This window comes from Ascaphus truei, chromosome 4 (assembly GCF_040206685.1).
Source record: "Ascaphus truei isolate aAscTru1 chromosome 4, aAscTru1.hap1, whole genome shotgun sequence".
NCBI lineage: Eukaryota > Metazoa > Chordata > Amphibia > Anura > Ascaphidae > Ascaphus > Ascaphus truei.
Window position 1 is genome coordinate 314,504,363 of NC_134486.1, and position 12,715 is coordinate 314,517,077.

At 35.0% G+C, this 12,715-nt stretch overlaps 1 protein-coding gene across 1 annotated transcript in view; it reads left to right on the forward strand.

The window, feature by feature from the left end:
- TBX18 (T-box transcription factor 18) overlaps nt 1–5,532 on the forward strand; it is a 36,704-nt gene extending 31,172 nt beyond the window's left edge. The window contains exons 7-8 of the mRNA XM_075594818.1: nt 618–712; nt 3,934–5,532. Coding sequence (XP_075450933.1) covers nt 618–712; nt 3,934–4,649 — 811 coding nt within the window. The 3' untranslated portion in view covers nt 4,650–5,532. The remainder of the gene's footprint in view (nt 1–617; nt 713–3,933) is intronic.
- Nucleotides 5,533–12,715: the final 7,183 nt, after the last annotated feature.

Genomic DNA, 12,715 nt, shown 5'->3' on the forward strand with positions numbered 1-12,715 from the left:
AGAAGTGAAAAGTCTGGGTTAGTGCTGAAAATGAAGGCTTTTTTTTTTTACCCAGTATTAGCTAATAAATGCTTTATAGGGCTTGCTTGCCTGTACAATATCTGGGATCTCTGAGAAAGCTTGGTATAAAATCTGTTTAATAGTTATAATACAGCTCTAAAACCGGCATTAAATAAAAACAAACTGCTTTGAAATTTTAGAAGTTCATTATATATTATATATATATATATATATATATATATATATATATATATATATATATATATATATATATGTATGTATGTATGTATGTATGTATGTATGTATGTATGTATATATATATATATATATATATATATCAGTTATAAGACCATTTTATCAAAATGTCTTAGTTTTACTTTACCAGGAAACATAATAATTTGCAATGTTCTACAAATCTATGATCAGGTAATTACTTTAAAGTGCTAGAGTGGTTTATAATGCTTCCATCCTAAAGTGTTCAGTGTGCAGAATGAGGTACAAACTCACAATGTTTTGTTTATTTATGTGTTTATGTGTTTTTGATTTACTATAACCGATTGCCTCATGTTATGTATTTATGCTGTGTCCATATCTCTAATTTTTTGGTGGATATTTAGAATGGGGTTGGAAGCCCTTGTGGAGTCCTATGCATTCTGGAGACCATCCTTGCGGACCCTTACATTTGAGGACATACCTGGGATCCCAAAACAAGGTAAAACACAAAATGCCTATGATCTTTAAAAACTTTTATTGCATCAAAATTGTATAATTTGTGTGGTCTGTATGAAGGTTGTTCACTTCACGTTACTTATATCTGACACATAGGGGTAGATACTCAGAAGGTTGTACATTTTTTTTACGTGAAGTTTTACGTGATTGATACTCGTAACACATATCCCCAAAGATGCTTAGCGCTACGATGTCCTAACATTTTAAGGGAACAATTCATTTTAACGGACCATAGTCCTGAACGGAGATCCTCAGACCTCCATTAATATTAGCTTATTATAATAAGGCTACAATATTTAGCATCTTCCAAAAGCTGCCCTTACTCACATCCATACCCACATTATAATTAGTTATTTCTTGGAATAGCCTAAAAGCAATGTACTGAGTATAGAACATAACCCTTTCATTACAAATAAATATCTATATATATATTTTAATTTATATTGTAGAGGTATCTATGGATATACATTATTATGCACCCATACTTTATACAGTAATTATTACATTCTATAACATATAAGTAAGTGAAAAAGTTAATGCGTATAAAATTGATAAATTTCTCAATATTATAAGAAGATTTGCATTATTAGCTATTGGTAGTGCACATGAAAATATTAGTTAATAGCATTGCCGTAATAACGCACCTTAAAGTTTGACCTACAGTATGTGCATGTGCAGTGAGACATTAAAATCACAGTTAAGAGGCGCTACTACTTGACAAACGGACAGTCTTTTTGTATCTCATTAGCATTGGGAATACCTATTAATAATAAGAAAAATAACGCCTGTTCCCTATTTCATGAACGTTACGTTATTAGGTACAAGTTAATGTACTTCTGAGGATGTACTCCATAGTTTATTGTCCAAAATGACTTTTTACGTATTGTGTTGGCCTGCATGTCTGATTAATACAATTTAAAACAAAATTCTGTCCATTTTGTATTTTAGGACTAGTAAATATCTATTATTAGTTTCATATAATTAATAATAGCAATATTGGGAAAATAATACATTTTGTTACAGTATGTACCGTAATGAAACAGGCGTGCTGCGTCATAAAATAATTCAGTGATACATTGTACCTTAAGCACTTTTATCTCTGCGCTAACAATAAAAACAGACTTATTTTGGGGATTTACAGCAGGTTCAACTTGGTCTATGATTTTGAGACAGGTTCAACAATTTTTTTGGATGCGCATATACAATTTTTTTAGTACATAACATTTATTTCTGTGTGTAATGGACATCACATTTGTTTGCACCAATAAACCTGACCCAAAAAATGTTGCGTAAGGCGCCCATTAGAAAAAAATATTTAAATACATCGCCGCCCGCAATACTTTGTTTTTTTCTTCTTGCGTCAATTTAACATCAAGAATGTAATTTGCGAGGCGTAGTGCCTTGATCCCTGTGAGTGTGTGTAGTGTTTGTAATCTGTTAACCACATGTTCATTTGTGAGGGTGTGTATGGTTCTAATAAAAAGAAACAAAAGTAGGCTTATGAACACATTATAATAGATTGCCCTCTGTCCAGTGAATTTATAGAATACAAACACCCAGTGTTTACAGGAAACAACTTAAAGAGAGGTCGACATGAATATGATCAGCATCATGTATAATTCATTATGACAACAAAATATGTTAGAAGTATAGTCATGATAAGAAAAATTGTCTATGTGAAAAACAAGAATATAACATAAATATCAGTCACTGTTCTTTGTGACTGTCAAGTAATATATTTAATGTTTTATCAATAAATTGCTTAACTAATGCAAAGTATCAAAGTATTTAGTAAATACTGTGAAGTGGTGTTTGCTGAATGAGGTTTCTTAAAATGGGATATGATAGAACAAGAAATAAGGCAGAATTTCAGTCCAATGTTAGACGCTTATTTTGTTATTTTTTACGTGTGTTTTCTTATTTTAAATGTTTAGTTTACCGCGGTGACGGTGAGAAAGCTTTTCAAAGACTTAGAGCTTGGACCTTATCTTAAATACCAATGCAAATAGTGAACTGAAACATACAAATGCAGATAAAAAAATGCAAGAAGTTATTATTGGACGTTATTATCTAAACTGCTTATTAAAAAGCATTTTTTTGTCTTGTCATTTTGTTAAATGTGCATTAGTTGAAAGGCAGTATCTAATTTTACATAGGAAATTTTGCCAAAAGTTATTTTTAAAAGTACCTATCTCAGCTGTACGTTATTATAACATTGGATGTAAAATAAAATAAAGAAAGAGTTAATTAGGTCAAAGAACTGAAAAGGTATTTTCTTTATGGGATTAAGCAGGTATCATTACTCAAGAGCTCATTACTTTCAAGCACTGTAAGTCAAATATTTATCGCTTATTCCATGTAAAAAAAGTTACAATCTCAGATCTTCATGAATAATGATGGGCGATTTTTTTTGCGAATTTGCATCCGCAGCGGATTGGCTGGTTCCTTTGATCCGCAGATTTCAGGGGATCAATGTCAAAAAGGGTGATTCGCGTATAGCGGATTTTTTTATTATTATTTCCAATACACTCTACGGAATCCGCAACCTGTGGAAATATTTGTAGAATCCAATCCGTCGGTTCAGCAATCCTTTGACAATGATGAAGGGTACTGAGTTACCCCGAAATGTTGGATTCTATCTTTGCACTTTAAATGTGTTTATATTTTTTGCAACCTATGTGCTGTGTCTTCTTCTTCCTTGCTCCTTGGAACCTGATGGAGTATATTTTTTATGTGCCTAATATCAGGGGTGCGCAAACTGGGGGACACGCCCCCTTGAGATTCTCTGCATGGGGGTGTGGTGTTACAGAGGTCCCGCGTTCTTCCCGAACGCATATAAATTGAATGCCCGGTGAGAGGCGAAGGCCTCTGTAACTTCACTTATCTTGGCTCATACGGCTTCTGGTGATGTGTCACCATGGCAAAGCGGTGTCGTGACGCTGTGGGGTCACATGACGCCGCTTTCGCATGGCAATTTAACATTGTGACGTCAGAACACCGGAGCCAAGGTAAGGAGGGGGGTGAGGGGGGAGAGCCGGCAGGGGGACGCAGGGAAAAAGATTGTGCATCCTTGCCTTATATGATGCATAAACCTGCCAATTGTGGCCTTATCTTACACTCTCTATGTGTATAAATATATTGATTTAGTTTTTAATGTTTTATATTTATGGATAATAATAACTTGATAACTTATATATTTTTCAGGGAGTGCAGGGACTTCTTTACTGTCAGGACCTGGAGCTGCAGCAACCCATCCTCATCTCTTGCCTGGTTCACCCTGCTCTTCTCCTGCATTCCATCTTGGTGCAAATACCAGTCAGCTTTGCGGCCTTACTCCAGCAGATTACTCAGCCTGTGGCCGATCAGGTCTTGCACTTAATAGATACAGCACGTCACTAGCTGAAACTTACAACAGACTCACAAACTCAACCAATGAAACCTTTGCAACCCCAAGGACCCCTTCCTATGTTGGAATGGCAAGCAGCACTACAGTTAACATGTCCATGACTGGGAGTGACAGTGACACATTTGGATGTCCCCAAACAAGCCTATCAATGCAGATTTCAGGAATGTCTCCTCAGCTCCAATACATCATGCCTTCCCCAGCAAGTAATGCATTTAGCAGCAACCAGTCACACCAAAGCTCTTATAATACATTTAGACTACACAGCCCTTGTGCATTGTATGGATACAATTTTTCCACATCCCCAAAGCTGGCTTCTAGCCCTGAAAAAATTGTCTCCTCCCAGGGAAGTTTCTTGGGTTCTTCTCCAAGTGGTACCATGACAGATCGTCAAATTCTGTCCCCTGTGGAAGGTGTACACCTCCTTGGCAGTGCGGGGCAACAGAATTACTTTGACTCTAGAAGCCTAGGAGGTTTAGGACTGTCATCTTCTCAAGTTTCTGCACATATGGTTTGATAGGAGTCCTATATGTAAATATGTGTTTCTTCTCACAAATAAGCCTCCATTCTTTTATATTTTACTTTGTACATGTGTATATATACTGTATATATTACAGAAGAAAAATGCACTATGTTGCTTCTGATTACTTATCTGATTTTTAAATCAGTTTTTAGTCCATTTTGTTTGTTTATGAAAATAATAAACCCGAGTTTTGTCAATAGTCAGCAACAATTTACAGTCGCAACTGAGGCCAACTAATTCACTAATGGAAGACAATCTTCAAAGCAAACAGTTTAATCTTTATAACCCATAACTTAATGTATGCTCCAGTATTCAAGCTAATAATAATAACTGGCAATTTATATTGAAAATTATTCTCCAGGGTTTCACAATTTTGGTAATATTTGAGTGGAGGATAGAGCTGTGATACTCTCACTAAGCCAATTCATTTGGCTTTTAGCACATAGTCCAATTTATAATGTATAGTAATGAATAAGGCCCGTGGTACTAAATAAAGGGAGAATACTCTGAGGGTAATTGATCTGTTTACTCTTTTATGCAAAATATAGAAAATAGAGACAACAGTTTGCTGCATACAATTCTGGAATGATATGTGTTGTTTGATAAAATGATTAACATTTGATGGTGCAATTCATTTAAAAAGTATTGAAATAATTCCAAGCACTACTAGTTTTTAGCACTCTTTTACTGTATATCATTTTTATTTCTTAGAAAAAGTCATACAAAATATATTGATTCAATAGGCAGTAAATACAACATTGTTTTAATCAGTGCAAGTAAGAGTCATACAGATAGACAGCTTTACAACGAAATTAAGCAGGCACTGTTCACTTAGAAATAAAGGTTAAAGCCACCATATATATAGGTGCAGCCACGAGTATCCAAACACTTGCCTTGGAAAATCTGGGGTAATTTCCCAGTAATGCTGCAACATTTCTGTGACATTTCTGCAGACAGACTAATGGCCCATCGGATTAACACAGCGGGGGTCCCTGGGAGTCCCATTCAAACTGACCAGGGATCCCTGCTGTGTTAATCCGACGGGCCATTAGTCTTTCTGCAGAAATGTCAGAGAAATGTTGCACAATTACTGGGAGATTGCCCCAGATTTTTCAATACAGTGTTCGGATACTCGTAGCTGCACCTGTACCAGTGAAAAAATAATTAACACAATAGAAGAAAACGACATTGATTCAAGGTAGAAGCTATTTTATTCATCCCATTATAAGTTAGTGCCCATAACGTCTTCTTGGAATCTTCCTGTAACCACTCCCTGAATGGCCTTCCTACAGATGCAGCGGCCGTTATCCGAACATGTCATGATTTGTATTCCTGGGCATACCCAGGTCGTGCCACATGATTTCTTCAAACTTTCCCGCGTTAAGACGCATTTACTAGTGTTTTTACTAGTGCCGGCGCTGGCACATTGCTTGATTGGGATAGGTGTGACTGGTGTGATTGGCGGCATTCACGGCAGCGTTCACGTTAGAATAACGAGTGAATGCCACATGGAATACAGCAGAGTTCACGAAAACGGCTCCGTGAAATGTTCGGATAACGGCCGCTGCATCTGTACATCCCCACCAAGATGCAGTTTGAAATTGACCCTCCTCGCATAAATACGAGGAAATATCCACCCTTTAACAATGCTTACTACACAGGGGGCTATGCATAAAGGGGTACAATGGACCTTTTGGGCATAAAAGTGATGCTTAGATATAGAGAGACATTTAAAGTATGGGTCTGTAAGCATTAATGTTTGAAAGTAACATCTCTTTTTCCCAGTCTTTGTCATATTGTGATATGGGTAGTTATAGGAGGAGTTAGGAGATATATTATCATGTTTAAAATTCTTCTTCTGCATGCATCATTTTTCTCATTTTATGTGCATAATACTTCTCTGGCAAACCTTACTTGGCATAAACTCCTCTAATTAGGTATCAGTGTCAAATGTAAGACACTTCTTTAACTAGTTTATGATATTTAGCGCAGATGCCAGCAAAATATTTTTTTGGGGGAGTTGTGTATCTAGACACACTTTTTAATATTTTGATTCATAGCCTCCATATCCATCTGTGTTAGAGTAAACTATGTCTTCAGTTTCAAGGTTTCAATTCTGGGAAATGAATGTTCATGCTTTTTTATGGGTTATTTATCCAGCCAGGCACGCTAACTGTAATGTGACATCACTTGTAACTTTTTAGTGTTTTATCGATTTATAAAAAAAAAAAAAAAAACATAATTTTAATGGGTTTGCAGAATTTATAGGGTCATCAATAAAGTAATGTAATTGTGTTGCAAATTAAAACAGTTACAATAAATCAGCAAGAAATAGTAGATCTGCTTTTACAAAAGACATTTTAAGCTGTCTCACTCCAGCTTAATATTAAGTTTGGGACAACAATACATCATCAGTAATGTATTTGTAATACTGACCAGATCAATAATATGTTGATTATTTTTGTATAAAAGTTTATTGAATAGCTTGTTTTTATTATGTTCAGTAGTCCAGTTCGAGATACTCTGCAAATTGTTTTGGGATAATATCTAGTTGTCTTTGTCCAGAATGTTCAATAGAAAACTCACATCCTTTATTTTGTATTACATGTCAATTTAATATGTGTTTCAACAGTGATTATAGTTATTTAGCAGTAGTTAAGTCCAATATTTTATGATATGCTTACTTAAGCATTTGCACTAAAATCAATATAACAATTTAGATTATGTTACACTAAAGAGTACAACAGTATGGAACTTTAGTGCAGTTTGGTACCGGGACAAGAAAGACACTGCATTTAATGTATAATATAATACAAATGTTCCAAGGGATACAGAAGTAAAGTCTAGAGAAACACAGAGTAATTATCTTCTAATGTTTTTTAAGACACTATGCAATACACAGACATTTAAAAACACCAATCGGACAGGATTGCTGCCTGCCATTAAATAGACAGCTGTTTCAACACACAAGCAACCACTATCTATGTCATAGAAGGAATCTACTGGTGAGTGGCATAACAAGGCCTGAGAATTGTTGCATACTTGTGCTGCTGGATTGTTGGTGATGTTTCTTGTCCACACAGTACATTCCAATGTCAACAAAATCAGATTAAATATCCCAATTCTTATTTTGCTTGGGTGACACATATTATTGGTTCACAGAAAAGACAGCTCATATTCTGGAAGCCGACACGTACTTTAGTGCAATAAGCTGTATTTGTCCACTAAGTGCTTTAACGGCTGGCAACATTTTGGTTTGCAGTGTGATTCAGCCTTCAACCACTGACTGCTACAATGTGTCACTATTACTGCATCTCTCACTGTGTGTTATATGGGATAAGCCTTTGGAAACTGAATATACTGTACTATTAAAATGCAATATTCACTAACTGTTTATTTAGCAAATGTATATTAATATAACTTTTTTGCTTTCACACCTCCATTATCCTGTGCTCCAGAATATGTCGGCACTTTGTAAGTAAAAAATAATAATATATATATCACTAAAAATATTGTGATATTTCAAGTAGACATATATTCCTCCTTAGACTTGAATAAGGGGCTTCACAGTTTCTGAATGCAAATATGTTTTAAAACCTCAGTAAACCAATATGGGTATCCTTATCACATCTCCCTAATACCTGTCACATGGTTCAGACTGCGGTATCCTCAGTGCTGCATTGAGAATGTCATGAAAACACAGCTGTGGGAGTTGTAAAATAATTGCACTTACATTTTACACCTGAGAAAAAGACTATGATATATTTATCAATAAAACTATCATATTTATTCCAACATGAGACAAAAATGCACATGCAAAACTGTAGTAACTTTTGTACAATAGGAAAGCTACAATACGATAAATCTCCAAATACATTAATGCTAAAAACATGCACATAGTGCTTTAATCCTCAAACTGTTTTATTTTGTCTTAGAATTACACCAGCTTTGTACATTTATGTTAGAAACACTGAATGATCAGTCAGACAAAATGTGTACATGTACACTCAAACCTAGTTTAATATTGTGTAATGATATATATTCAATTAAATTAAAATTCCACAGAAATTATAGTAAAGTGTTTATGTATGTTAAATATTTAAAAAAAAAAAAAGCAATAAGAAGTATTTTAGTCTGTAATGTATATAGCATTGATGTTGCCCTTGGACTGTGTCCCTGGTAATTTCAAACCAGTTGCTTAAGCATCTAAGTGCAGTTTTTAACACAGAATTTCACTTGTCATTTAAGATCATGTAAGTGTATATGGCACAGATGTTATAAATGCTTGCAAAATGTTTAAATATCAATTGGTAATGGATCATTAATGACATTACAATAAGCCATTCTGCTTCTAAATGGTTTCTGATCTGGCCCTTTTGAATAACGTTTTGAGGAGCTCTGCTTTACAGCATAGTGAACAGGCGTCTTTGAACACTTACCAGTTTAACCATTCTGAAATTTGACTACAGCTCAGCGAGAGCACATTTCTCTGTGTTATATTTAACCAGCTAGTGTAAAAATCTTCTGTCAGTTGAAGGTGAAGGCCATGACAAATGTTGAGCATATGAACTTCTGATAGAAATACCAGGCAAGACGTTTTTTATTTTAGAATGTAAGAATGAGTGGCGTGCTAGTCTGGCCAGCAAATGACATACGCCTGTTAGGTCAACATAGCTAAAATCGTTCTAGGAAATGTGGTGATAGGATGATCAGCATGTCATTATCAGCCAAAGCAAGGAAATTAACACTTGGAGAATAACATGTGCTCATGTGAGAGTTTTAACACCTTTCAGAATTTCAGACATGTTTAGTTTGTTTGCTCAGTTAAATTCAGCCTGAGTGGGGGGAGGGAGTAGGGGAGGGGGGGGGGGCGGGATTTATGAAGCTCCAATAACAGGTATCAATCAGCAATTAACTGGCATTTTCTTGAATGACAGTTATCGCCGATCAAGTTCCGATATCCAAGCTTTATGAATCCCCCCTCCCCCCCCAAGTCTGTTGTTAATTATGGAAAACTGGCCACAGAACAAGCAATGTATCAACTTTTTTCTTGGCAGGGGTATATGCAAGGAATGTATTTCAGGGCCCTGAAGTACAGAAAGTACAGTATATGAGGTTCGTTTGTATATTTTCTCCTCATATTTCTAAATTAAAAATAATGGTGGGTGCACATAATTACACAAAAATATGAATAAAATATTTTGAATACCATAGACTTGATTTGCCTTTCTGTGAACAAAATCAACAGATGATGGTTTGAAACAGAAGCACCATGTTTCAAAAGGGAATTTACTAATTGGCAAAGCCAATTGGAACTGAAATGTAAAAATAATGTAACGTTGGGCTTTACGTTGCACTTTATTTGCAGCAGCATTGTACATTTCGCATATTGAAAATTATGGCACTTAATTCAATATGTTGTCTTTTCCTGTCTTTAAAAATTATCAAGCCACATTTAAAATAAATTAATGCAGCTTAAATATTCATAGAATATTCATTGGGACCTGGTTTTTAAGATACTTTAATGCAGTATATCCATCTTCTGTTTGCTTTTTACTTAATGCCTGCAACACTGAATTCAACTTGCTGGGACCGACAGAATCAAAATGGAAGTAAAGCTCACAGTGACTGTGCCTGTCACCAAGGTAAATGGTTTATAACAGGACTCTACAACCAGTTCTCCAAAGGAACCAGATCAGAAAACGTTTAAGAGTATAAGGGCCACAAGCGTATTGCAATTTTACTTTACATACATTTAAAAACGTAAAAATAATGTTTAAACGTTTTGCAAGCATGTATAACATCTGTACCATAAATATTTACATGACCTTAATTTACAATTGAGTTTCAGTGGGAAAATTGCACTTTGCTCCTGCACATTTCATATCAGTTGCTAAAGCAGCTGAGAGTCCATGGGCCACATCTAGGCACTTCGCTGCCACCACCAGTTGAAGAGCGCTGGTTCGGCTTGGCTCTATTACTAGCAGGTAATGGAGCCAAGAAGTAGGTCATTTCTGCAGTATTTCCAAGATGACATCATTTAAAATGACCACGGAACGACTCCCTATGTTACAAAGGCGTACCAAATTACACAATAACAATTCCTTTGGTCATTAAATAGCTTATTAAAAGTAAAATCCATAAATGTCAACTCTCACTGGATATTCAGTATCACAGAGATTTTAGCATCAGAAGTCCCAGAGAGTTCAATTGAGTCTCACTGATAGAAGTCAGTACTTTCCCACTAAAATGCCAACGTTTGGTCCAAAATCCCCAAATGTCTCCAGTTTTGATCCTTGACATGTTGGCAGCTCTGATATAGTTTCAGTTTTTGTCCTAGGGAAGAAAGAATTACATTTCGAACTTGAACTAGCCCCGGTACTTCTATGTTGTACCAGCAATCTACAGAAAATAAACAGAAAGAAAGAAAATAACTAATAAATCTGACACTTTATTAATGTTGCATTGTTGGTTTTTTTTTTGTTGCAGAGATGATTTTAACACTCTGCAATGCGTGTCTAACTGTATTGGCAGCAGCAAAGTTAAATTCAGAAACAGATTCATACTGTAGGTAACTACTTGCTTCTCGAATATATTTAAAATTGGGAAGAGCTTTTATAGCACTGCTGTATATGAAAATATTCCAACAGCTGTGATCTTTAAAACAGATGGCCCTGTGCAAATAATTAGTGTGTCTGTTTAATACAGATTTCAAAATGCATAGTTCTATCCCTGCTGTAGGGCATAAAGCTTTTAGGCTTTGAGTTTATGTATAAAACTGTCTTCTGTATTGACATGCACTAATAGTAAAGCCAATTGAGAAACTGCATCAGATGAATGCAACTTTTTCATTCTACTGTGTGGCAAAGCTTACATTCAATTGGCTTTTCTTAGACTGCTGGGTAATGTCCCTTAGTTTTTACTAAAGCAAAATAAAAATAGAATTTATAAAAGGACAACAGAAATGGATACCTCAGTAAACATATGTATGTAATTCCACCCTAAGTCCATATTTCCAGCTCTAATTGCCTTGCAGTTCTATGCTTCAACCAATAGAAGTATTACAGTGATTCCGCTCTGACAATCAGATAAGAAAAATAATGAAGATTTGAAAGACATGAATAAGTAATTAAAAGAAAAGTATATTTAAAAAGAAGAAAATGTCTAAGTAAAATATACCGTACAACTGGAAGCTATTGTTGAAATCAGCCACAAATAAACCAGTCCAAATTCTACTTACATCTGCTACTTCAGTTTAGTTGAGGTCAACTTAGACTGATTAATATATATAAATATATAAAAATTCTATGTGAGGCATGGGAGGAATCATACATTCAAACTACTATATCTGAGGCATCAAAAATCTATTGCTTTAAAATGAACCTGTGACGACTCAGGCAGGGATGAGGTGAAACAATTTAAAGTGGCCATTACATCTCTAATGTTCCTACATTTCATGTACTACTTGTTCGGGACTACCCTCTATTTTAATAGAATAGTACATGGAATAGTTATATCCAACATATTTAACACATTTTAGCAAACATTTGACAAAAAAATTCTGCAGAAGGTGAATATTGGTGAAAATTAACATTACCCTCCAATAGGTATGCATTTTTTTTTACCACATTAAACAAAATAGCCTTTGCTTTGTTATACCAATTCACAAAATACATAAACAATTTGAGATATCTTACTTTCTTGGCCTCCAAAATGTGACATCTTTGACATTGTATAACTAGAGATGGGTAAAACTGGGTGTGTGAAGAGCCAACCAGATCCTTACATTCCAAAGGCAAATACAAAAAAACAAATCCTTAAGATTTTAGAACCAAAACCCCCTCCAAAATATTTACAACCAAAATGTAAACTTAACACAAGGCCAAGTGCCCATCTCTTGGTGTTTCTAGCCATCATTTTAAAATTATTTTTAGTTTTTCATTTAGATTATTTTAGTTTTCTAATTGTTTTCATGATTTTATAAATATTTGAAGCCTTTACATGCTTTATGATGCTATTTTGTTGTACAATTGTCATGCTTTTATTTAGTCTTTTCAATA